The following is a 22,881-nucleotide window of genomic DNA, read 5'->3' as shown; positions in this document are numbered from 1 at the left end:
CAGTTTTGTAACTTTTGTGCTCTTTATATATATTACTTGGTCAGAAAATTAAAAAATTAAAAATATAGGGACACCTGGGTAGCTCAGTTGGTTAAGTGTCTGACTCTTGATTTCACCTCAGGGTCATGACCTTGTGATTTGTGAGATCAAGACCCATGCTGGGGGAGGGGGGTATGCTGACAACACAGAGCCTCCTTGGGATGCGCTCTCTCTCTCTCTCCCTCTCTCTCTCTGCCCTCCCCTGCTTGTGTGCATGTGCATGCTCTCTTTCTCTCTCAAATAAATAACTAAACATTTTTAAAAATACTAAAATTATATTTTCTTATTGACAAACATTTATCTTTTTTCTTTGGCTAAGTATTGTGGTGAGTGTAGTTATCATCAGGTTCAGCAAATAATATTTTTTCTGACTCATACTAGCCCTGAGTTTCTCTGTGTAGAGGCATTATCAAACCATGAGAGAAAAATAAATTCTGAGCCTTAAAAGATGTTGCTAGGCTCTGTGGCTTCCAGATAGTTCCACTTAAGGTACCATATTGTCATATTTGTCTCTCAAATATAAGGAACTACCCCACTTTCCTGGTCTAACTTCAGAGAAAACACCTCCATCTCTGATTTAAAAAAGGTTTTTGTTGTTGTTATAGATAGCCAGAAAGAAGAGTAGGAAATAATTATAAGAGCGAGATATGTAGGTATACCAAACTACATTGTATTCCAAATTGAAATAGAAATTCAACAGCTAAGTTTTAGTGTACAAAAAAAAGCTAGCAATTATGTGAAATTCGATTAAACATTTACTGAACACCCACAATATGTTATGAGCCCAGAAATTTTAAGATAAAGTCCTTCCAGGAGCCCTCTACATTTTTGTAGGGATGTGTTCAGGTGGAAGGGAACAGAAGACACACAAAAAAAACAAAACATGAGAAAGTTGTAATGATTATAAACAGAGGAGAGCAAACTTCACTGAGCACCTAAATGGACCTAATTGGTTTAGGGATTCTAGATAATTTAGCTGAAAAAGTAGGGTAAAGCAATTTAATGAAAAACAAATTAACCTACATAAGAATTTGGTAAAAATAATGATTTAGTCAAAAATTCCCAAACATAGGGGTTTTAAATATCAATTCAATATTCAGACAAATGTTTTTGCTCTCCCAGTTTGTCATAGAGAAAATTTATAACATCTTGAATAATCAACAATAGATGATTGAGTTACTTGGAATAACTTAAAAGTCTCTTAATTATATGCATAAAAATAAAAACATAGACTAAACCCAAACCAGAACACAGGCATAATTGACTTAAACAGGGAAAATATATAAAGTCAGAAAAAAGAAAGTCTACGTCATTTTCTTTATATTTTCCCTTATTTAAAAGATAATTACTATAAAAGAAAAGGACTCACAGGGATCTACCCAAAAGAAATGAAGAGATATGTCCACACAAAGACATGAACACAAATGTTCATAGTGGCATTATTCATAATAGCCCCAAACTGGAAATAATCCAAATGTCCATCAACTGATGGATGGATAAACAAAATGTGGTATCTCCATACAGTGGAATGCTATTCATCATTAAAAAGGAATGAATACTGATTCATGCTCCATAATGTACAAACCTCAAAACCATGCTCAGTGAAAGAAACCAGACATAAAAGACCACATATAGATTCCATCTATGTGAAATTTCTACAAAGGCAAATTTATAGAGGCCAAAAGCAGATCAGTTTCTCTAAGACTAGGGGTGAAAGCAGGAATTAACTACAGATATCTATAATAAAACTTTTTGGGTGATGGAAACATTTTAAGACTCGAGAACTATTAGTGATTGTTCCTCAACTTCATAAATTTATTAAAATGACTTAATTGTGTAAAATTGATGGGATTTATGATACGTAAAGTATACCTCATTAAATGTTTTTTTCTTTAAAAAGACATATGTAGTCATTATAGAAAATAGTGATAAGCAAAAAGGAACATTTTAAGTGGATCCCTCCTAGTGATCCACCTAACCTAGGAGTATTTCATTCCAAATTCCTTTCATTACATACAAGATTTCATTTTTCTTCAAAAGCAGAATCCTGTAACATTCACTTGACTATTCCCAGGTGGGGAAAGAGCCTCCCAGAAAGAATAGAATGAAGAAAACAAAGTAAAGGCAGATCAAGTATTACTAAATCAGAGGTGGAAAGTTGGTAAGAAAGTAAATTGATCCTGAATTGTGGAGACAGATCAGTTCCCCCTGGAACTTCAGTAGTGTAATTCTGATTAAGGATGTAAAATGTGGTGTTATTTTTGTCTTTCACATTAATCGGTGTTTGGGGTGCCTGGGTGGCTCAGTTGGCTAAGCGTCTGACTTCAGCTTAGGTCATGATTTCATGGTTCATGAGTTCAAGTCCTGAGTCAGGCTCGGTGCTGACAGCTTGGAAACTGAAGCCTGCTTTGGATTCTGTGTCTCCCTCTCTCTCTGCCTCTCCCCTGCTCATCCTCTGTCTCTCTGTCTCAAAAATAAATAAACATTAAAAAAAATTTATATTAATTGGTGTTATTCATAAACTCGTTATCCTAGTTATTTTTTTAATTCATAAATATGTGTAACTGTATAATGAGTAAGAAGTTCTTTTTCTTTCTTTTCGTAAAGGCCTACAGCAGTGAATTCTCTCATTTCAAAATATGGATTTCAAGAGCAGCTGCTTTACTGTGAGTTTACTTTAAATTATATGTCACTTAATTAGCTGCTTATTAGACTATTACTGTAAAACTTACTAATTTTTCATATTTTTACTTCCACTAATGTTAAAACTTACATAACTGAAATATTTCTAGTTGAAATATACCAATTTTCATGTACATATCTATCTGTTATATCCATCAAACATTTAGTGTTGGCTTACCTCCAGAGGAGTGAAATGAAAAAAAAAAAGTGTGTGTGTGTGTGTGTGTGTGTAGAATACTGCTACGCATATACATTCATAAAGATTTAAAATTGTAGGATTAAGAATAATTTTCACTTTGTTTCTTACAGATTTTTACTATATTTTGTAACATGAAAGTAAATAATATTTGTCTAAAAAATTTTTATAGAGGTGCCAGGCTGCCTTAGTCATTAGAACATGTGACTCTTGATCTCAGGGTCATGAGTTCAAGCCCCACATTAGGCATAGAACTTACCAAAAAATGAATGAATGAATGAATGAATGAATGAATGAATGATTTTTAAAATAAAAAGTAAAAAATTTTTACAAAGATAATAATACCAATAAAAATATATTTTTAGCATTCAGACAGCATTGTAATATCTCCAAAATAGTCTTGGTTCATTACCTGTATTATGTGTGTGTTTGTGAAGCTCTTATCAGAAGGGGTGTTTTTAAAGCTTTGCTGGAATAATTTTTAAAAACAATGACATAATCTTTCAGCTCAGGTATCTGTGCAAATAGAAGAATTAAAATGAAGAATGGAAAAGAAATTCATGTATAAAACCAAAACATAATTTTCATTCACTATATTTTTCAGCATGTGGAGTTAAATATTTTAAGAGAAATTTAAAATGTAACATAATTGGAATCTAATTGGAGATTGGTGGGGTTTCATTATCATGTCTAGTTCTTCAAATAATAATTGATAACTTGCTGACTTTGGTCTTTAACACACATTTGCGTTGTATAGTCACAGAATTTAAAATTATGTGTGCAGTATGTTGAAAAAATCTACTTTTCTAATGTACCCTAATTTACTCAGCATTGCAGTCCTGAAATTCATATGTAAACTAATTTTTATTTCTGGGAAAGGCTAATTTTCATAAACATTTCTTTGCCAGACATCTTTTGACTGTGCTTGCTGATTCACTTAGAAGTAACTCCTTATCTGCTTGTTTTTTTCAGGGGATTTTGATATTTTAACAACATGTTTAGTTAAATATTCTCATTTAAATAAAAAGCATCTATTTTATGTTAATGGCAGTGCTATCCAGTTCTCAGACTGGCATCAGTCCTTTGATGATGATGATGATTGATGACAGTGGTGTTTGTGATGATATTTAGTTGACATTTACTGAGTAGTTATTATATGCCAGCTACTGTTCTAAACACTTAATTTGAATACAATAACTCCATGAGCCTGTTATTATATCCCTGTTTCATGGCTGAGAAAATTGAGGCATAACTAAATGACTTGCATGGTTTTTGTCAGTAAGTGACAGAGTTGAGGTTTAGACTTAGGGTGTTTAGATCCAGATTGATCCTCTTAACCATGGCATTATACTTCTACAAGTGTTGCTTCAATTTAAACAGTCAAAATGTAATAATTTATAAAAATTGTCATGACTTTATTTCACAGAGTTTATTCTAATGTGGTCCATGTATGCTGAGTTTTCTAAATATGAGAAAATTAAACTTAGTAACACCAGTGATTGCATATTAATTATTCTCAAAGCATTTAGTCATCCACTCTCAAACATATCATAAGATAAATAATAGCATGATTTTTCCCCAAAATTACTCTAACTAAAAAATTCAACGTTAGTATTAACTAGTTCAAGTTCAGCACCTTTAGCTAGCTGCCAGAATGTCCTGAATTTATGACCTCAGTATATTCTTATAAATGACAGGAAAGTTTTGTCTAAAATATAATGTCTTCATTTATGCAATTTAAACTTTAAGTTGCTTTTTTCTAAGGTAAGAGTAACTAACTTGTGAAATAGTATTTTACTTTTTGACATTTATACCTGCTCTGATTTATTTCTATTTGTTTGGTTTTGTTAAGCTGTGCTTGAGGAACTTGTTAATAGTGGACGTTTACGAGGTACTGTGGTTGGTGGGAGACAGGATAAGGCGGTGTTTGTTCCTGACATTTACTCCAGAACACAGAGTACTTGGGTGGATTCCTTTTTCAGGCAGAATGGCTATCTAGGTAACTGTTTCTTTTTTCCTTTGAAACTAAAACTAATACTACACACATTCTTAGTATTGTATTAGTCCTGGGAGTACACACTTTACTGTTTCCAGCAAATTATAAAGTTTTTCTTTGAATATAAAAGTAGTCACACGCAGGTTTTTGTTGATTTTGGAATTGAATTTAATTTCATAGTTATTGAACAGTTATAACATAGAAAGGCCAAAAGCTTGTATTGATTGCTCCCAATGTTCCAGTGATATAATACTGTTACACCTTCAAGTATATTTTATGAAGTTGCCCAGTTGTTTAATTACATAATCTTGGCTATCAGCTTGACTTATTGGCTATCAACTTTACAGTGTTCATTTTTATTAGATATCCACTCCTTCAGAAAACCTGAAATTATTCTTAATTCTGTTTCTAGGGTTCTGTCATTTGGGTAAAGTAGATTGAATTTAGTCATTAAAACAGTTAGCAAATATATATACACATACATATTACACACACTCATACACACACACACATACATAAATATGTAGCTCACTATATATAGATAGATATTGCTCAGTTAGTTTGATCAGTTTCATAGTCCAACTCAAATCATGTAAGAGTTCAGTTCCTTTCTCAGTGATAAACCTATGAGACATTAATGTTCAAGCGATTTAAATGTATGCTAGAATACTAGGCTGCACTTATGTTTTCTTGGCTTTCTGTAATGTACTTTTGTTTCTTCAACCATGAACTTGGGTTAGAACTTCGTTATAATTAATTTACTGAAATATGATTATTTGGGGATAAAGAGAACAGTAGCTATCTCCAATAACTTTAATGGCTGTAAACTGAAGTTTTTTTTTTTAACTTTTGTTTTATATGCTAAATCCCTTACTAGTTTAAATAGAGAATTACTTTGTCCTAAATTGTCTGATTCCTTTAGTTACTATAATAAGCAAAATATGGGGCGCCTGGGTGGCGCAGTCGGTTAAGCGTCCGACTTCAGCCAGGTCACGATCTCGCGGTCCGTGAGTTCGAGCCCCGCGTCGGGCTCTGGGCTGATGGCTCAGAGCCTGGAGCCTGTTTCCGATTCTGTGTCTCCCTCTCTCTCTGCCCCTCGCCCGTTCATGCTCTGTCTCTCTCTGTCCCAAAAATAAATAAACGTTGAAAAAAAAAATTAAAAAAAAAAATAAGCAAAATAAATTGCTTTTTTGTTTCTTAACTTAAATTATTACATTTCTCTTAAGCCCCATTTCTACTTTATTGCTCTGTAGTTCTCATGTTTCCTTTTGACCCCTCAGTTGGAGAGGGAGTGACATAGCTGGGATGGAGGAAGAATTTGAACTAATTTTTCTACAGATACGTTTAGTAATAAAAATTTGGGAAGGTAGCCTAACCAGGGAATAGGCTGTGGTACATTTCTATGCTTTATTCTTTAAAAAAAAGAAAAATAGAATATAGTGCATTCACAAAGAATAGGTGTTGGAAGAACTTAATTCGTTCTAAGATTTTTAAAAGGTGTGAATGACAGTTATATTCCAATGAATTCTTTTCTAATTCTATTTGTGATTTATGTCTAGAATTTGATGCTTTGTCCAGACTTGGAATCCCAGATGCTGTGAGCTACATAAAGAAAAGATACAAGACTACACAACTCTTGTTTTTGAAAGCAGCTTGTGTTGGTCAAGGACTTGTAGATCAAGTGGAAGCATCAGTAGAGGAAGCCATCAGCTCTGGAACATGGGTTGATATTGCAGTATGTTTTATCATTTTCTTGTTAATTTTTCTTTAAACCAGGGACAATTGATATTCACTAGTATGTGGCCATTTTAAGTATTAGGATACATAAAAGTAGTCTTGGCTTTATAGCCAAATTCTAGCAATCATTGTTATAGCAAAAACTACCTCAATCTTGCTTAAAGACTTTATAGCTTTTGAGGTAGAATGACCTTTTATATATGGATAGACAACATCCAGAATTCCATAAATCTCAAAACAAACAAGCAAACAATATGACACTCATATCAGTCTTGCCATACAGAAATTGTTGAGATTTCTCACAGTCTTATCTAAGCATTTACAGCTTTACTGGCATCAGGCATTAATGTAGCATTTGTTGTATCCTTTATCCATTCATTAGCCTTTGCTCATGTATTAACATGAGCTGCTTTAGCCCTGATACTGTTTTACTTCAGTGTTTAGTATTGACCTGCCTTTATTATGCCGAAAAGATAAGAGTGGGTGAAGAGAAAGAAATGAGGCCAATCCATTATTTACTCGTCAACGCCCAGATTCTCTTTATAAAGCAGAAAATTCCTTGTTTTGAATATACAAGTTTCCAAAGATTCCAGATATAAGTGTTTGTTTATTCATTCAAAAGATTTTAGTAAGTACTATTTATATACCAGAAACCATTTTACCTGCTGGGAATGTGGTGTCCAGAAAAGTTTCCTAGAGGGAGATAGTTAATGAAAATGATAATTTTAGACCATCAAAGAGCTAAGAAGAAACCTGTTTTGGAGGTAAAGGTATCAGGACTTGATGGTGAATTGTTTGCGGGTTTATGAGAGGAACTGAGTGTGACATGAAAGTTTGGGGCCTGATCACCTGAGTGGAGAACAGTACCATTAATTGAGAGGGGGAGATGATGGAGAAAGGTGGATAGGAGCTGGGAGTCTAGGGGTGGCAGCTGCAATCAGTGTTGTTCTGGATATGTGAAATTTGAGATGCCTATTAGACCTATGAGCAGAGAGGTTAGGGAAGTTGTAGGACATAGACCTCCAGAGCTCAGAGGGATGATGAAAGCAGAAATATAATTTGGGAGGTTATCAGCATAGAGATGGTTCTGAAGGCCACTGGACTTGAAGTCACCTAGGGAGAGCATATATGTAACAAATGGTTTATATGTATGATATTATATTTATATTTGTTTTCATTCTTTTTCTTATTCTAGCCTCTGTTACCCAGTTCTTTATCAGTCGAAGATGCTGCAATGTTGCTTCAACAGGTGATGAGAGCATTCAGCAAGCAGGCTTCAGCTGTAGTCTTTAGCGACACTGTTGTAGTCAGCGAAAAATTCATAAATAACTGCACAGAACTGTTCAGTGAACTGATGCACCAAAAAGCTGAAAAGGTATGCCAGATTTCCTTTCCCCTGCTAATCTTAACGGTACTTTCACATTAGACTCATCTGACATCTTCTGAAAAATGGGGTAAGCAGTATATACCCAGGAATGAACACTGTTCATTTCCCTTTAATGTATTACTCCTTTTTATCTCTTCTCCTCGATTTGTTTTCCCCTTCTTCATTCCCATCAGGACATGTATGTTGGAACTTAGGGAGCTGATTTTATAAATTGAAATCACCTAAATCATACACTTCACAATTAAGTCACCTAAGGGTATTGATCCAACGTTAAAATCCACAAAAACGTTATCTGTGGATTAAATGCACAAGTATACAGTGTATCCATCAATCACTACACTATATATTTACTAAATCTAGCAGAGCCTTATTAATTTTACCTATTCAGGATGCACAAATGGGGTAACTTACTGAGGAAAGAAATTGTTGCTATCAAAATTGATTAGTTCTTCAGAGCAAGTGCTGTCAAGAAGCAGAGGTCCTGCCAGGTCTGCTTTAACGAATATTCAGGTCGTGTTTCTAGTTAGCAATACCATCAACTTATAAAGCCTGCTCACGGACAGGTAGAACAAGCCCATTTATCTTAGACTGTTAATAAATTCATGAGAGCTTATTAAATATATAAATAATTTGTATTCATCTGTATTCCTTTTAAGCTCTTTAATAGTTTTAATTTTTTTTAATGTTTATTTATTTTTGCGAGAGAGAGAGAGAGAGAATGAGTGGGAGAGGGCAGAGAGAGAGGGAGACACAGAATACGAAGCAGGCTGCAGGCTCTGAGCTGTCAGCACAGAGCCCAACGTGGGGCTCGAACTCACAAACCGTGAGATCATAACCTTAGCCGAAGTCGGACTCTTAACCGACTGAGCCACCCAGGCACCCCAGTAGTTTTAAAAAAACGATAATTTTCTATGACTTGCCCGCTAATAAAGCAGCATTGAAGAGTAAAAGTACATAGGATTGACAACAGTAAACCTGAATTCCAATCTCAACTTGTTTACTCTCTGTTTGACTTTGGACAAATAGACCTTCTGCTTCCATATCTTCAAAAAAAAGGATGATGGTGGTTCATTTCTTAAAGATAAATGTAAATAAAGGAGGGATGTATACAAAATTTCTGGTATATATTAGCTACCAGTTGCTAGATGGCTACATTATTATTTATGATCTTTTATTAAAATAAAAACATGGTCATCAATTTTTCTTTCTTCCTGCTCCTCCCTCCAACTACAAAAATAACTTCAGGAAAAAAAGGTGATTCTGTTGTTTGAACTGTAACATCCTAAACATTTTTCTTCAGGAAACCAAAAGGGAAATACCATTTTTCACATGAAAATAAATGTACTTTTGTCGCTACAAATTTAGAGCCCTGTCCCATAATGAAAAACAGTTTCTGAACTTGGAAATAAATAGTTCATTATTCTGAACATATTTTTTAAAAAAGCAGAGGTAAAGAATGAGTCCAGAGGAAAAAACAGTTTAAATGACTAAATGTGCAACTCAAACATGGTCATTATGTTAGGGTTGGGAGTGTAGATTTTGTTAATCTTTGTAGTAAACTTAGGTATCCAAGTGGCATTGGAGTTGGGAGCCTCAAAAAGAAAAAGAGCAAGGGCCACCTATGAAGCATTGGTTAAAAAAATAAAAAAGCGGGGTGCCTGGGTAGCTCAGTCGATTGAGCGTCTGACTTCAGCTCAGGTCATGATCTCACAGTTTGTGGGTTTGAGCCCCGCATCAGGCTCTGTGCTCATAGCCTGGACTGCTTCGGATTCTGTGTCTCCTTCTCTCTCTGCCCCTCCCCCACTCACGCTTTGTCTCACTCTGTTTCTCAAAAATAAATAAATGTAAAAAAAATTTTTTTTAAATAAATAAAAATAAAAAAGCCAAATCGGCTGAACAAGCCAAATTCCATCTGATGTTGTGAGATCAATTCTTCAGTGACCAGATAGGATTTCTTATTAGCTGATGACACATTCAAAGAGCCAGGAACTGCAAGGGAAGAGACTGATCTTTGGCAAGGAGGGACCACCTCAGAGTGTCAGCTGTTGGACAGAGCTCTATAGTTCTTAGCAATGAAATCAAACAAGAATAATCAGGATGAGTAATAATGATTGACAATATAAATAACTTTTATGTTTTTGGTAATACCATATATTTTTGCTTACCAAGAAAAGCATGTTTTATTTCAGGAAATGAAAAATAATCCTGTTCATTTAATCACTGAAGAAGATCTGAAACAAGTCTCCATTTTAGAAAGCATTAACACAAGTAAAAAGGATAAAAAAGATGAACGAAGGAGAAAAGCAACAGGTAATAAATTATTATTAATCAAGAAGATTCAAAGATGAGTTTTTTACAAGTTGCAGTGAACTCTGCATTTATTAGACCCTTTGAAAGCTCTTTTATTTGGTTGATTTACCTTTACTGCTAATATTAACCAAATCTTTTGCTAATGAATTAAATTTTGATGATGAAAATGGAAATATTAGTGATTACTTACTCTTTCTTATTTTGTCAGAACTAAATGATTTTCATGACCTGGCCATCTTCCATTGTTCACTCCCTCACCCTTTATGTTCTACCCCGGTAGCCTTTTTTCTTGAATCTCAAAATTTGGCAAGTTTGTGGTTACCACTAGCTCTTCCTTCCACCTGAATGTTCTCTCCCTAATCAGGGAACTGATTTCTCATCATTCAGAACTCCACTTCAAATGTCAGTTCCTCAGAGAGGCCTCCCTAACCACCTGGAATAGTAGACATGGTCACTCTCCATCATATTATCTCCTGGTTTTTTTGCATCACTTTTATCACTGTAATGCGTTTTATTGTTTGGAAGCCTTGTCCATCTCATATATTGTTGTTTCCCTAGTCTTTAGAACACTTGTTGGTGTATTTTAGGTGCTCATAAAATATTGAATGAATAAATTTCCCAAGGAGATACTATTTCTTTCATTTTTTTTAATTAAAAGCCAATGGAAATTATTCTAGGTGCACATGTATTTTCTATACTTTATATAGTAGAAATAATTTTACTAGCACTGTATCAAGGTTAATGAAATTAGATATTCAACATGTTTCATTAATAAATACCAACTATAATGAAGATGTGTTATAAAAACTTCAATTTTTATTTGTGAGAACTCACTTCTATTTCTTTGAGATTGTTTCTTTTCAAAAACCTTTTACTACAAAATCTTTCAATTTGATACTTTGAAATTTCTCTGTATTCTTCTGGGGGAAATAGACAAGTAAATTACTCCCATAAATCATAGTAGTATCACAGCCATGCATATTTTATCATATTATTTGAAGATATAAATTTACCTTAATCAGTTAATTGTACTTATGTCAGAATAGCTAGTCTGTTTTATTTCCTTCTAAAAATTCAGAGTTATCTGATCTTCATCTCAGTGTTAGTACTATCCTGTTGTAATGGTTTAGGTGTAGTGCATGGAACAATGTCAAATATATAAGTCTTCCCTAATAAGAAATTTATTACCAAATGTAAAAATTACATTCACCTTAGACTTGTGTTTCGAAAATTATATTTTTCTATCCCAAAAGCAAGGGAAAATAATAGAACTTACAATTAGAGGACTTGATGAAATTTAAAGGAATTGTACTTAGGATTTAGAAAAAGATCTGTAGTTTATATGTCATTTTACTTTATTGAAAAATGAAATCTTTTATGAAGAAACATATTTTAAATATTTTTCAGTATTTCAATCCCATTATTAGAAAGTATTCTATTTTGTTGAATAAATACTTTAAACGTAAATATGTAATGGTAGAGAAATACCTCACTAAGATTACTTTTATTTACAGTGTTTTGGTTTGTCTCATAATTTGTATTTTTTAGTCTTTATTTGGCCAATGGGTGATGGATAACTCTGTTTTTCCACTTACCCATTTAATAGTCATGGTCAAAATTTATCAAGCACCTGTTAATGTGTCAAGCATTGCTTTAACCCCAAGGATACAAACATTAGTGAGACATGCTTCCTATCTGAAGGAGTTCATTGTCTTGTTCAGTGGTGGAAGACTCAGGATGTCTCCTGTAAACATGAGTAATAATCTTTCAACCAAGAAGACAAAACCAAGGGTAATTAAATTTGTGAAATACTGTAATGGAGATATTAATGAGGCTGTGGTAACAGAAATGAGCAAATGAGGGCACATTTCTTTTGGGGAAGGTAGAAGAAGAGGTAAAGGAATGGGTTTGGTCAAGAAAAAGCCAGACAGAGCTACAGAAAAAGATGTCTTTGGAGAAGGAAGGAGAGACTGTATTTAGAGCAGGTAGGCTCTCTGAATTGCTCAAGTTCAACGGATTTCGTACTTTATTAATTTTTTATTGACTGAATTACAAAACTTCGTAATAAAGAAACTCCAACCTTAAGTAGCACCTAAAAGTTAATTACTTGGCTTTTCTTGTTCTGCTGTAAAGTTAAATATGACAATGTAGTGTCATCATTCTAAAAATGGTAATTCAGTTAGGGAAGACTAATGAGTATCCTCTTCCACCAGAGGGCAGTGGAAGTGTGAGAGGAGGTGGTGGTGGCAATGCCAGAGAGTACAAAATTAAAAAAATCAAGAAGAAAGGAAGAAAAGAAGAGGATAGTGATGATGAGTCATCTCATACTGGTATGTAGCTTTATTACTCTTCCTTTGTGCATGATTTTAAACATTTTCTTACGATGCGTACTGTTACGTGTATACGCTTATACAAGAAGTCCTCGCTTTGCATAGTTTCTGTGGACACAGATTTCAGTTACACAGTTTAGTTGATGACACCAGGCCCCCAACAACATGGTTCATGTTTTGAGTTACCAGCGTGTATCAGCTGTGAGTAATCGCATAAAGTACAAATTTGCTGCTGGCTCCTCAGTCCACAGATGAGCACATAAATAACCCAGGTACATCATGAGCTGTGATAGTCACATCACTGATTTCAGAGTTTGTCAGTGATGGATCCCTGTGCCTCTCTTCCTCACTTTATGCTCAGACAATACCCCACATAGTTGTGTTGCTTCCTTGTCTCCCAGTGATGAATCCATACATTTTAAAAAATGGATAATCAAAAGGGAAACGGCCAACACAGACAAAAATGCAGCAAAGAAATAAAAAGTGATAACATTGGAAATAAAATATGAATCAGGAATAAATGGAGTTAGGGAAAAAGCTGACTGTGGGAACGTTGGTATTGCCCTGTTCAAGAACCAAGTATGCAGTCTGAGGAGCTTGGTAGAAGCGCACTTAACTGACGTAAATGGGGAAAGTGATCGTGACAAAAAGGATGAAAATGTTTTAGAGGGGGTGAGGTTGGCAGAAAACCTCCAATAAAGGAATTCTCACGAGATGTTTCACAACATTGAAAGGGCAAAGGATAAAATGTCGTAAGCTGATCCGGAGTTAAAAAAGGAGTATGACAACTTGCCAAGCCACAGAAAAATGCTTGCTCTGGAATATAAGTCACAGGATGAGAAGAAGCAAGCACCATTGAGATGATTTTTGATAAGTTTTTTACAAAGAAATCAAACACTTTCATGCTCAGGGTTTCTAATGAGCTAAATTATAGTATGCTAAATTATTAGTTTTCTTTTTCATTTCCCTTTATATTCATAACCAGCAGAACTTCTAATGTTTTCACAAACATTTTTTAAAGGGTCACAGAACAATCAAATTTTCCCATTGTTTATTAAGAACACCTTGCACAGTTGCGGCTTGCATAGTCACTTTTATGGTTTCCCGCTGCCATGCAAAACAAATTATAATATTTTACAAAAGTGGATTTCTGCATATTCAAGTAGGAAACACTAATATTATGCATGTTTAAGTTTTATGGTAACACTTAAGTGATTGGTTGCTTCTATTTAAGGAAGATAATTAGTATATGCATCTTCCTTTTCCAAGACTTGTTATTATTCAGTATTGTTAAGTTAGCAAGAGACATGTTAGTTTTTCTAAGTAAAGTTATGATTCTTCTATGTTTGTGTTGTAAATAAATTTACTTAATGCAACTGTGATACCTCCCTCTTCCTTTTCCCCAGTAAACACAGAAGAAACATTGAAATGATAATAATCTGAAATTTTTATTTTACTTCTTCCACAGAGCTCATTTTGTATGGGCTAGAGCCAGGAGGCGTAGAAATCAGTTGACGTGGGCTTCAGTTATTAGTGTGCCACTACTAGTGATAATGTATTTGCTTAAGATCTATCTTTAAAGTATTCTAAGATAGATAAAAATAGCTACTGTTCTCAGCATGCATAAAACAATATTAATTAAAACTGTCTTCATAGAGGAGCGCCTGGGTGGCTCGGTCGGTTAAGCATCTGACTTCAGCTCAGGTCATGATCTCATGGCTCGTGGGTTCGAGCCCCGCATCATGCTCTGTGCTCACAGCTCAGAGCCTGGAGCCTGCTTCAGATTCTGTCTCCGTCTCTCTCTCTGCCGTTGCCCAACTTGTGTTCATTCTCTCTCTCTCCCTCCCTCTCTCTCTCTCTCTCTCTCTCTAATATAAACATTTAAAAAACTTTTTAAAAAACCTATCTTCATAGAAACTAGTAGCCCTGTTCCTATTTTAAGTAGTATTAAGACTGACCTATGTGGGTTTTAATTTTTCATTAGTAAATGAATTTCTCTATTCCCCAGATGTACTAGGGGTGGGAGAGAAGGGATATTTAATAAAATATTTTTCTATTATCTGTAGCCTTAAGTAATTATTAAATGAGACATGTGTTACTTCTTTTGTGCACAGGTTATAGAGAGGGGCTATAAAGGTAGCAAAACCATTCTACCTAAAAAAATATAATTTCAGTGCTTTTGAAAAGGGGTTGTGTTATAATCTCGCAATGGGGGATGGAATCAGGTTCTCAGCTAAAATACAGCATCAACTTAGTGTGAAAGATTACTATATGGAAATATAATGTAATAACTTATAACATGCATGCAGAAAGCAAACAAAGCAGAAACTATTTGATGTGGAAGATCAGGAATGGATAGCAAATCACAAAAAGAAAGGATAGTCTATCTCTTCTAATGGGTGTATCTGTTCTAAAGCTATAACGTCAACTACTTAGATCTTGATGCATAGTGAAGATTGATTTTTGAGCTATTATTTATTTATTTCATTATTTTTTATTTTTATTTCTATGGTTTTACAATAACCAAATTTAGCTGGAAATAATCACTTTTATATTTTTACAATTAATAACGGAAATATTGTTAGCTTTCTTTTGTCTGCAACCTGTACTACTTCAAGTCGGTGAGTAGGCATGCACAGTTAACAATTATTTCCATTACACTAGCTGCATACAAGCTTTCCTTGGTATGGAATTATTTTTGTAAGAAGAAGAATAAATTATGAGTGTAAAATTACAAGGATTCTTTTCATCTGTGCCTTTCCCACAGATAATTTTTAGCTTAATTCTACCAGAGTTGTAGTTCACATGATTATAAAGACTTTTCCTGAAGATCCTATGTAACTTACAAGGATGATTTGATTTTTAGTGCCTATTCATTTTTATAAAGACAGAAATTCTGCTCATTATATATTGTTCAACAGTGAAGTTATCTTTTCTTAAAAGACTTTTTTCCTTGATTTTCAACTATTTGTACCATCCAAGTTAGATTGGGGAGAAAACATCTTTATGATTTTCTGATTGACTCAGAAAACAGTCACAAAATGAAGTTAGGACATTATTACTCAAAAGAGATGCCACTATCTCTTATTTTTAAAATTATTTTCATTGGTTATTGCTATTTGACATTGGCAATATCAGAGTCTTTGTGGTATGAAGTGAATGAATTACCGTCTTATTAAATATGTTGAACCTTATTTGCTTTTAGGTTGCTTTATGGTTTTGTTGTTTTTCACATTGCTCATTTCTACTATAGGAAAGAAGAAGCCAGAGATCACTTTTATGTTCCAGGATGAGATTGAAGATTTTTTAAGAAAACACGTACAAGATGCCCCTGAGGAGTTTATTTCTGAACTTGCCGAGTACTTAATAAAGTAAGTATAAAAACATATTTTTTTTCTGTTTTATGATAGAAATTCAGAGGTTTTAAATAAAATTTTTACCAAGATCATAGAAAACATATACTCTAGGTCTTTTCTTTTCAAAGCTTAGAATTTAATCTAGCCACCAAATTGCAGATTTTGTTTGCCTGTAGAGGCTGTTCAATTCAACAAACATGTAAGTGCTCTGGGGAAGGCAATATAGGAAAGAAAAGGCGAGAGTGTGGAGGCATCCTCATTCACTGATGTTACAGTACTAGTTGGGAGAAAAACACCAACATAATAGCTGGCTGCTCTCTAACATAGCGTGAAAAGGAACACCTAAAAGAAAGAAAAGACCATTTTCTATCTGGACGTGACAGAGAGTAAACAGTGCACTTTTAAAAAAGGGGAGAAATAAAGTAACAAACTGTCTTCAAAGAGAATAAATTTAGACAGCACTAGCTTGTAATTGAGCCAAGCTAAATTTACTTTATGGAAGTGAAAAACATTGTGTATAACTTGACTATTACTAACTAACGTGATTTTCCCTCAAGGTAGTTCCAGTGTGTAAGCTATAAATGCAGTCCAGGAGCCCAGTGCATCTAACATTGAATTTAGAATATAGCTTTTGTAGTGAGATTTTTTCATTTCACTGAATGTTTTTGTACATGAATATATTAAATAATCACATTTTTCATATGTAAAAAGATGGAGTAGTTACCTCTAATAATTTGCCATTACTTTTTAAAAAATCTTTTCTGGGGGTGCCTGAGTGGCTTAGTCAGTTGAGCGTCCAACTCATGAACTCATGAGTTGAACTCGTGGTTCATGAGTTCAAGCTCCATGTCAGGCTCTGTGCTGACAGCTCAGAGCCTGGAACCTGCTTCAGATTCTGTGCCTTCCTCTCCTTCTCTCTGCCCCTCCCCTGCTCATATTCTGTCTCTCTCTCAAAAATAACCATTAAAAAAATTTTTTTATAAAAATAAAATAATCTATTCTGAGTTGTTGAGCATAAAGTTTTTAATGTGTTATCTTTTATAGTACTTTAGAAATTGAGAATTTATTATTCCCAAGGATGGGAAACAGATTTGTAGTCTATTCTCCAAATTAACTTTTAAAAACTACTTTGAATTGAATTTGAATTTGAATTGAAACTTCTGTTACTGCTATTCTTACTGTCCTTAGTGCAATAATTTTGAGTACTGTAAGACTGAGAAAAGTAAATGCATTTAAGTGATAAGTCCTAGGCTTAGAGGACAAATTCTTGGGAACTAGTCTCCAAATTAATCTTGTTTGTTTAAAAAATATAGAGGTCTTCCCTTAAGGCCTATTTCCATAGAAGCAAAATTTCTTAGATGCATAAATCCAGTACTTTTTAATAAACTAAATATATTTATCTTGTGCACAGACCCCTTAATAAAACTTACCTCGAGGTGGTGCGTTCAGTGTTCATGTCTTCAACTTCTTCTGCCTCTGGAACTGGTCGAAAGCGCACTATCAAGGACTTGCAAGAAGAGGTTTCAAACCTGTATAATAACATTCGGCTTTTTGAAAAGGGGGTGAAGTTCTTCACAGGTATACTTGGTGCTGTTTTTTTCATTGATTCTCATAATTGTTCTTGGACATTCATTTTAATAAAACACCTTTATTTTCCAGATGATACGCAAGCTACTCTTACAAAGCATTTGCTGAAGACAGTGTGTACTGATATCACTAACCTCATTTTCAACTTCTTAGCTTCGGATTTAATGATGGCAGTAGACGATCCTGCAACCATCACAAATGAAGTATGATAGTGATTTGTTTGCCATCCTTGATGTGTTTAGTTTTGAAATAAAAGCATGCTTTATTTTCTCACACCAGGAATAGTCTAAAGGAGAGTAAAGTATAAGAAAGGGTTTTTAGGGAAAACATCCATCAGATTTTTAGTTCAAATTGGTAATATAACCGGTCTTTTGAAAGTAATGATGGTTAATTACTTTAGAATCAACACTTTTATTTTTTCCTAATTATTATGGTGTCACATCCCTTTCTCCTGCTGAGTTGCAAATCCCTTAACAGTGCTATGGCCTGACTGCATAACTCTGCAGTCATTTTCACTTACTGGCACCATCTCTGTTCAATATTTAAATAAATTGTAATTTATTTGTTAAAATTCTAATCTCAAACTAAATTCAAAGTTCATTTCTTCCCTTCTTGAAATGTAAGGTAGGGCAGTGGCTCCTAGTTGCCTAGAGAAGGAAGTGTGATCTGTCCCTAACTCTCCTCCTCTACTTCTTTTCTGTCCTTCTTCTCTGATCCACTTAATGTTTGAGATTTAGAAAAAATGAAAGAGGCAAAAAGTGCCTCATAAGAATGACTGCATATCACTGATTATGACCTAGGTCCAATGCTGTGGTCTCTCGTGATGTGGCCATTGCCACCTAGATGGCATAGGTTGTTTGGGGGATGTTTTTTAGCATGTGACTCCCTCTCATGGCAAGGACCACCCCCTAAACTTCCAAACAGGTTATTTCTCCTGTCTACCCCAGCAAAGTACTGTCCCCCTTCCTCCTTTAGCTTGACAGTGAATCTCCAGATGCTTGGGCAGTTCATGTATCCTGCCTCTGTGCCAACTTCTGCTGTGAGAAATACATGGGGTCCTGTCCTGTGCCCTTTGGGGGCTACGGAAGGATTTAGTGTGCCATGTGACGGGGAGTCAGTAGGTTGCCCTAGTCTTCCAAGACTCACTGTAACTTTCAGGGCCTACTGGCCAAGCCATTCCAGTAGGCCTCCACCAGAAATTTCATACTAGGTAGGGCCATCAGATGGGTCAAGAATGCCACCAAATTTCTTGAGACACATCTGTGTGGATGGGGTGCTGAAAAGACCACACACCAAATAGCATAACAACTGTCCATCCATAGAGCAAGTTCTCTAGTTTATAGGCATTCTTAAACTTTATTCAAGAGTGAGACCCCCTTCACTTGGCATTAGGAAGAACATTCTTCCCACCCCAATGAAAAAGAGAGGGAGTAGCCTCTTGCCCCAAATTCTCTTTTACCCACAAGGTAAATGGTTCTCTCTCCCTCCTCCCTCGGCCCACCCCCCTGCCACTCCCCTGCCCCATCTTCCTCTTACATTGCTGGGCCAGAAGGGAGGAGCAAAGCTATATCTAGCTTCATTGGCTGACTGGTTGTTAGCTAGCTTTCAGATACTAGAATGCTTTTGGCATGTTTTTATCCCTAGTTTGAGAGCTAAAACTCAAAAACAAAGATAAATTCTATTCAGTATTCTATTATAGCAACAAATATACTTTGTTTTGTTTTGTTTGATCTTATATCCACCACATGTTAAAGTCACAATCCCAAAAGAATTTTTTTCCCCTTATAGGTAAGAAAAAAAATTTTAAGTAAATTATCAGAAGAAACCAAAGTAGCTCTCACAAAACTACATAGCTCTCTGAATGAAAAAGTAAGTAAAGTTGGATTCTGTTTAGATAATGGGGCTAGAATTTATGACCTTTGAGTACATTTTTATAAGAATAATTGTAAACTAAATCTCTTTGGGAGGTGAAGGGGGAGAACAGGCTGGGGACATTTTATCCTCTTTAGTCCTTAATCACAATGTCAAGTTTAATAACAAAATGACCTTTTTAAAAATTGTATTTAGGGTGTGATATTATAGAACAGTATTAAATGACTGTATTTCTTTAGGAAACCTGTTAATAAAAGTAAATTATGGCATTAAATACCTTTTCAGAGCATAGAAGACTTTCTTTCTTGTCTGGATTCTGCAGCAGAGGCTTGTGATATTATGGTGAAAAGGGGAGACAAAAAAAGGGAAAGGTAACAACATTCAATTAATCTACATTATTAACAGATTCTTAGATGTGTGATATTTCATGTCTGAAGTTGGTGACTATGTGGATCTTGCACAGAGAACTCTTGTATCCAAATGGCTGCATACCTTTAAGCGTATTCAATACATAGGTCTCCCTCTCTGACCCATTTTGATAGGGTAGCAAGGTTCCCTAATCCCCTAGTAGATCAAGCCTGGGAACTTTATGTTGGCTTTGAGACCTGCTGTAGAAAGCTTATGTGCATTAGTGCACTTCTGTCTGATTCCCAACAACTTAAAATAAAAAGTATATCTTGAGTATCCCTGCTATCTAGTTTTCTGTATCATTCTCTAGCATATTGGTTTATCCATACCATTTAGGGTCAAGTGTGTCTATATTTCCTATTTAAAATATCCCTTAAGATGTTTGTGGAGCTAGATAACTGAACTGGAGAAGCTAAAAATGAATACAGAAGGGAAGAAGTGAAATTGATGAGAGCTGGTGAAAATATGATAATGTGTTTTGTGATCTTATTTTTGTTTAGGCAGATATTGTTCCAGCATCGACAAGCACTGGCTGAACAGCTAAAAGTCACAGAAGACCCTGCTCTTATTCTGCACCTCACATCAGTCCTTCTGTTTCAGTTCTCAACCCACAGCATGCTCCATGCACCTGGAAGATGTGTCCCACAGATCATCGCCTTTCTCAGTAGTAAAATTCCAGAGGTATCGTCTTGTCAGTGCACTCGAAACTTTTAAAGCTTTTAGATTCTGAAGATTTTGAATGGATAGGTTTGAATCATCGTAAACAGTAAGACACAAAACATGTTAATATGATTTCCCGTTCAAGAATGTGAACAGTGATAGAAGATTGATTTTAAAAACTCAGCATAGGGGCACCTGGGTGGCGCAGTCGGTTGAGCGTCCGACTTCGGCCAGGTCACGATCTCGCGCTCCGTGAGTTCGAGCCCCGCGTCAGGCTCTGGGCTGATGGCTCGGAGCCTGGAGCCTGTTTCCGATTCTGTGTCTCCCTCTCTCTGCCCCTCCCCCGTTCATGCTCTGTCTCTCTCTATCCCAAAAATAAATAATAAAAAAAAAAAAAGTTGAAAAAAAAAAAAACTCAGCATAGCTCAAGAATCTTTTGGGATCCTACAGGATCTATAGTAAAAAAAAATATTCTGAATTTGGAAATTTAAGCTTTCAAAAAAGATGTAATAATGTCCAGTCTTCCAATTCAGCTTATGTAAATTTAACCTGTTGTTCAAGGACCAGTTCAAAAAGTCTTACCCTGCACAGATTCTTCTGAGAAACTTCTCACCTAAAAGTAATTGGGCTTCTTTGAACTTCCATGTAACTTTGACTAAATGTCTGGTGATAGAACCTAGCCAAGTCGGTTTACATTAAAATGATCTGTATTCATGTTTTATCACCCCTAACCTGTCAACTTGCCAGCAAGGACCTTGCTTGATTCAGTTTTCTACTTAAGATGATTATACTGATTTATAAAGATGGGTGTTGGTTGAACAAATCATGCTTGTTCCACAGAAAATTAATGTTTGTTAACTTTTCTTCTCCTTTCTCTTTTCACAGGATCAGCATACTCTTTTGGTAAAGTATCAAGGTTTAGTTGTAAAGCATTTAGTTAGTCAAAATAAGAAGACTGGCCAGGGAGATGATCCTTTGAGTGATGAATTAGACAAAGAACAAGAAGATATCACCAATACTACTCGTAAAGAGCTTCAAGAACTTTCTTCATCCATTAAAGACCTTGTTCTCAAATCCAGGAAGTCATCTATGACAGAAGAGTAATGATCTTAATTTACTTTTATCATATAGTATACATTTTTCCCAAAGTTTAATATGGTTGAGTGGTTACCACAAAGTGTTCATTTCACAGTCCTCAGTTCCTCCCAGTAATGCCCCCATGCATACACCCACACACACGCAATTCAGTCTAAACAATAGTGTTGTATTCAATGTAAACCTTATAAAAATGTGAATTTTTATAAATTGGGTTCAACCATGGAAGATTTCTTTTTCACAATATAATTCTAAAAATTAACCATTTCAGTTTTATTTTATTTTCAGATGCTAAATGAAGAATAAATTTTGATATCTTTCATCTCTAGAAAAGGACTCATTCGTTGTGTTGTTAGATTTCAAGTGACATTATTATATATATACCCATATTAGGTGGAAACTTAAAATGTGGCCATGTGTTTTTTAAAAAGGAAAAAAAAAACCCTTTGGTGTCAACAATAAAAATCGTGTATTTTAAAATTAATAGACAATGCTTCAAACCTAAAATACAGAAATTTGCAGAAGAACTTTTTATTACTAAGCCCCTGCTTTTATTTCTGGCAGATAGAGGGCCTCCCATTGCGCCCACAGGAGTGAACTTTTATGTGGTTGACAGTTTCAGGGATGCCTTTACAGCTGCAGAAAAACACCAGAGGGGCCCATTTATTGCTATGGTCTATTCTATTCTAAAACAAGACGCTAACAAGAGTGAGAGAAAAAATAAAAATTACTTCTTAATAGATATAAATCACATTAGAATAACTAAAAATGTAATACAAGTATTTTTTCTTTAACCCAATTTGCATTTCTAATTGTTATTTTTTGTATCAGTAGTCACTCTGACTCCTAATGCTTTGTTGTAGGAGGATCTATAAGTGCATTGAAATCATTGAAACTTTTTTTTTTTCCAAAAATGGAAATCCATGTAAGAAAATAGGTATTCTTGTTTTCTAAAGACTACTAGTAGTTAAGGGGCGCCTGGGTGGCGCAGTCGGTTAAGCGTCCGACTTCAGCCAGGTCACGATCTCGCGGTTCGTGAGTTCGAGCCCCGCGTCGGGCTCTGGGCTGATGGCTCAGAGCCTGGAGCCTGTTTCCGATTCTGTGTCTCCCTCTCTCTCTGCCCCTCCCCCATTCATGCTCTGTCTCTCTCTGTCCCAAAAATAAATAAACGTTGAAAAAAAAAAAATTTTTAAAAAGACTACTAGTAGTTAAAAGTAACTAAAATA

At 35.0% G+C, this 22,881-nt stretch overlaps 1 protein-coding gene across 1 annotated transcript in view; it reads left to right on the top strand.

Annotated features, from left to right (window-relative positions):
• Positions 1-22,681, top strand: part of UFL1 (UFM1 specific ligase 1) — a 32,940-nt gene extending 10,259 nt beyond the window's left edge. The window contains exons 7-19 of the mRNA XM_047102669.1: positions 2,647-2,705; positions 4,770-4,916; positions 6,473-6,648; positions 7,846-8,025; positions 10,227-10,347; positions 12,561-12,677; positions 15,931-16,048; positions 17,445-17,611; positions 17,693-17,823; positions 19,409-19,489; positions 19,778-19,863; positions 20,401-20,581; positions 21,446-22,681. Of these exons, the coding sequence (XP_046958625.1) occupies positions 2,647-2,705; positions 4,770-4,916; positions 6,473-6,648; positions 7,846-8,025; positions 10,227-10,347; positions 12,561-12,677; positions 15,931-16,048; positions 17,445-17,611; positions 17,693-17,823; positions 19,409-19,489; positions 19,778-19,863; positions 20,401-20,581; positions 21,446-21,664 (1,783 nt within the window). The 3' untranslated portion in view covers positions 21,665-22,681. The remainder of the gene's footprint in view (positions 1-2,646; positions 2,706-4,769; positions 4,917-6,472; positions 6,649-7,845; positions 8,026-10,226; positions 10,348-12,560; positions 12,678-15,930; positions 16,049-17,444; positions 17,612-17,692; positions 17,824-19,408; positions 19,490-19,777; positions 19,864-20,400; positions 20,582-21,445) is intronic.
• Positions 22,682-22,881: the final 200 nt, after the last annotated feature.

The sequence above is a fragment of the Lynx rufus genome, unplaced genomic scaffold (genome assembly GCF_022079265.1).
Source record: "Lynx rufus isolate CCGP_SWC_20201006 ecotype Redwood Valley unplaced genomic scaffold, mLynRuf1.p SCAF_6, whole genome shotgun sequence".
NCBI classification, from domain to species: domain Eukaryota; kingdom Metazoa; phylum Chordata; class Mammalia; order Carnivora; family Felidae; genus Lynx; species Lynx rufus.
The sequence above is the reverse complement of the archived record's forward strand: the minus strand, read 5'-3'. Positions and strand labels throughout refer to the sequence as shown.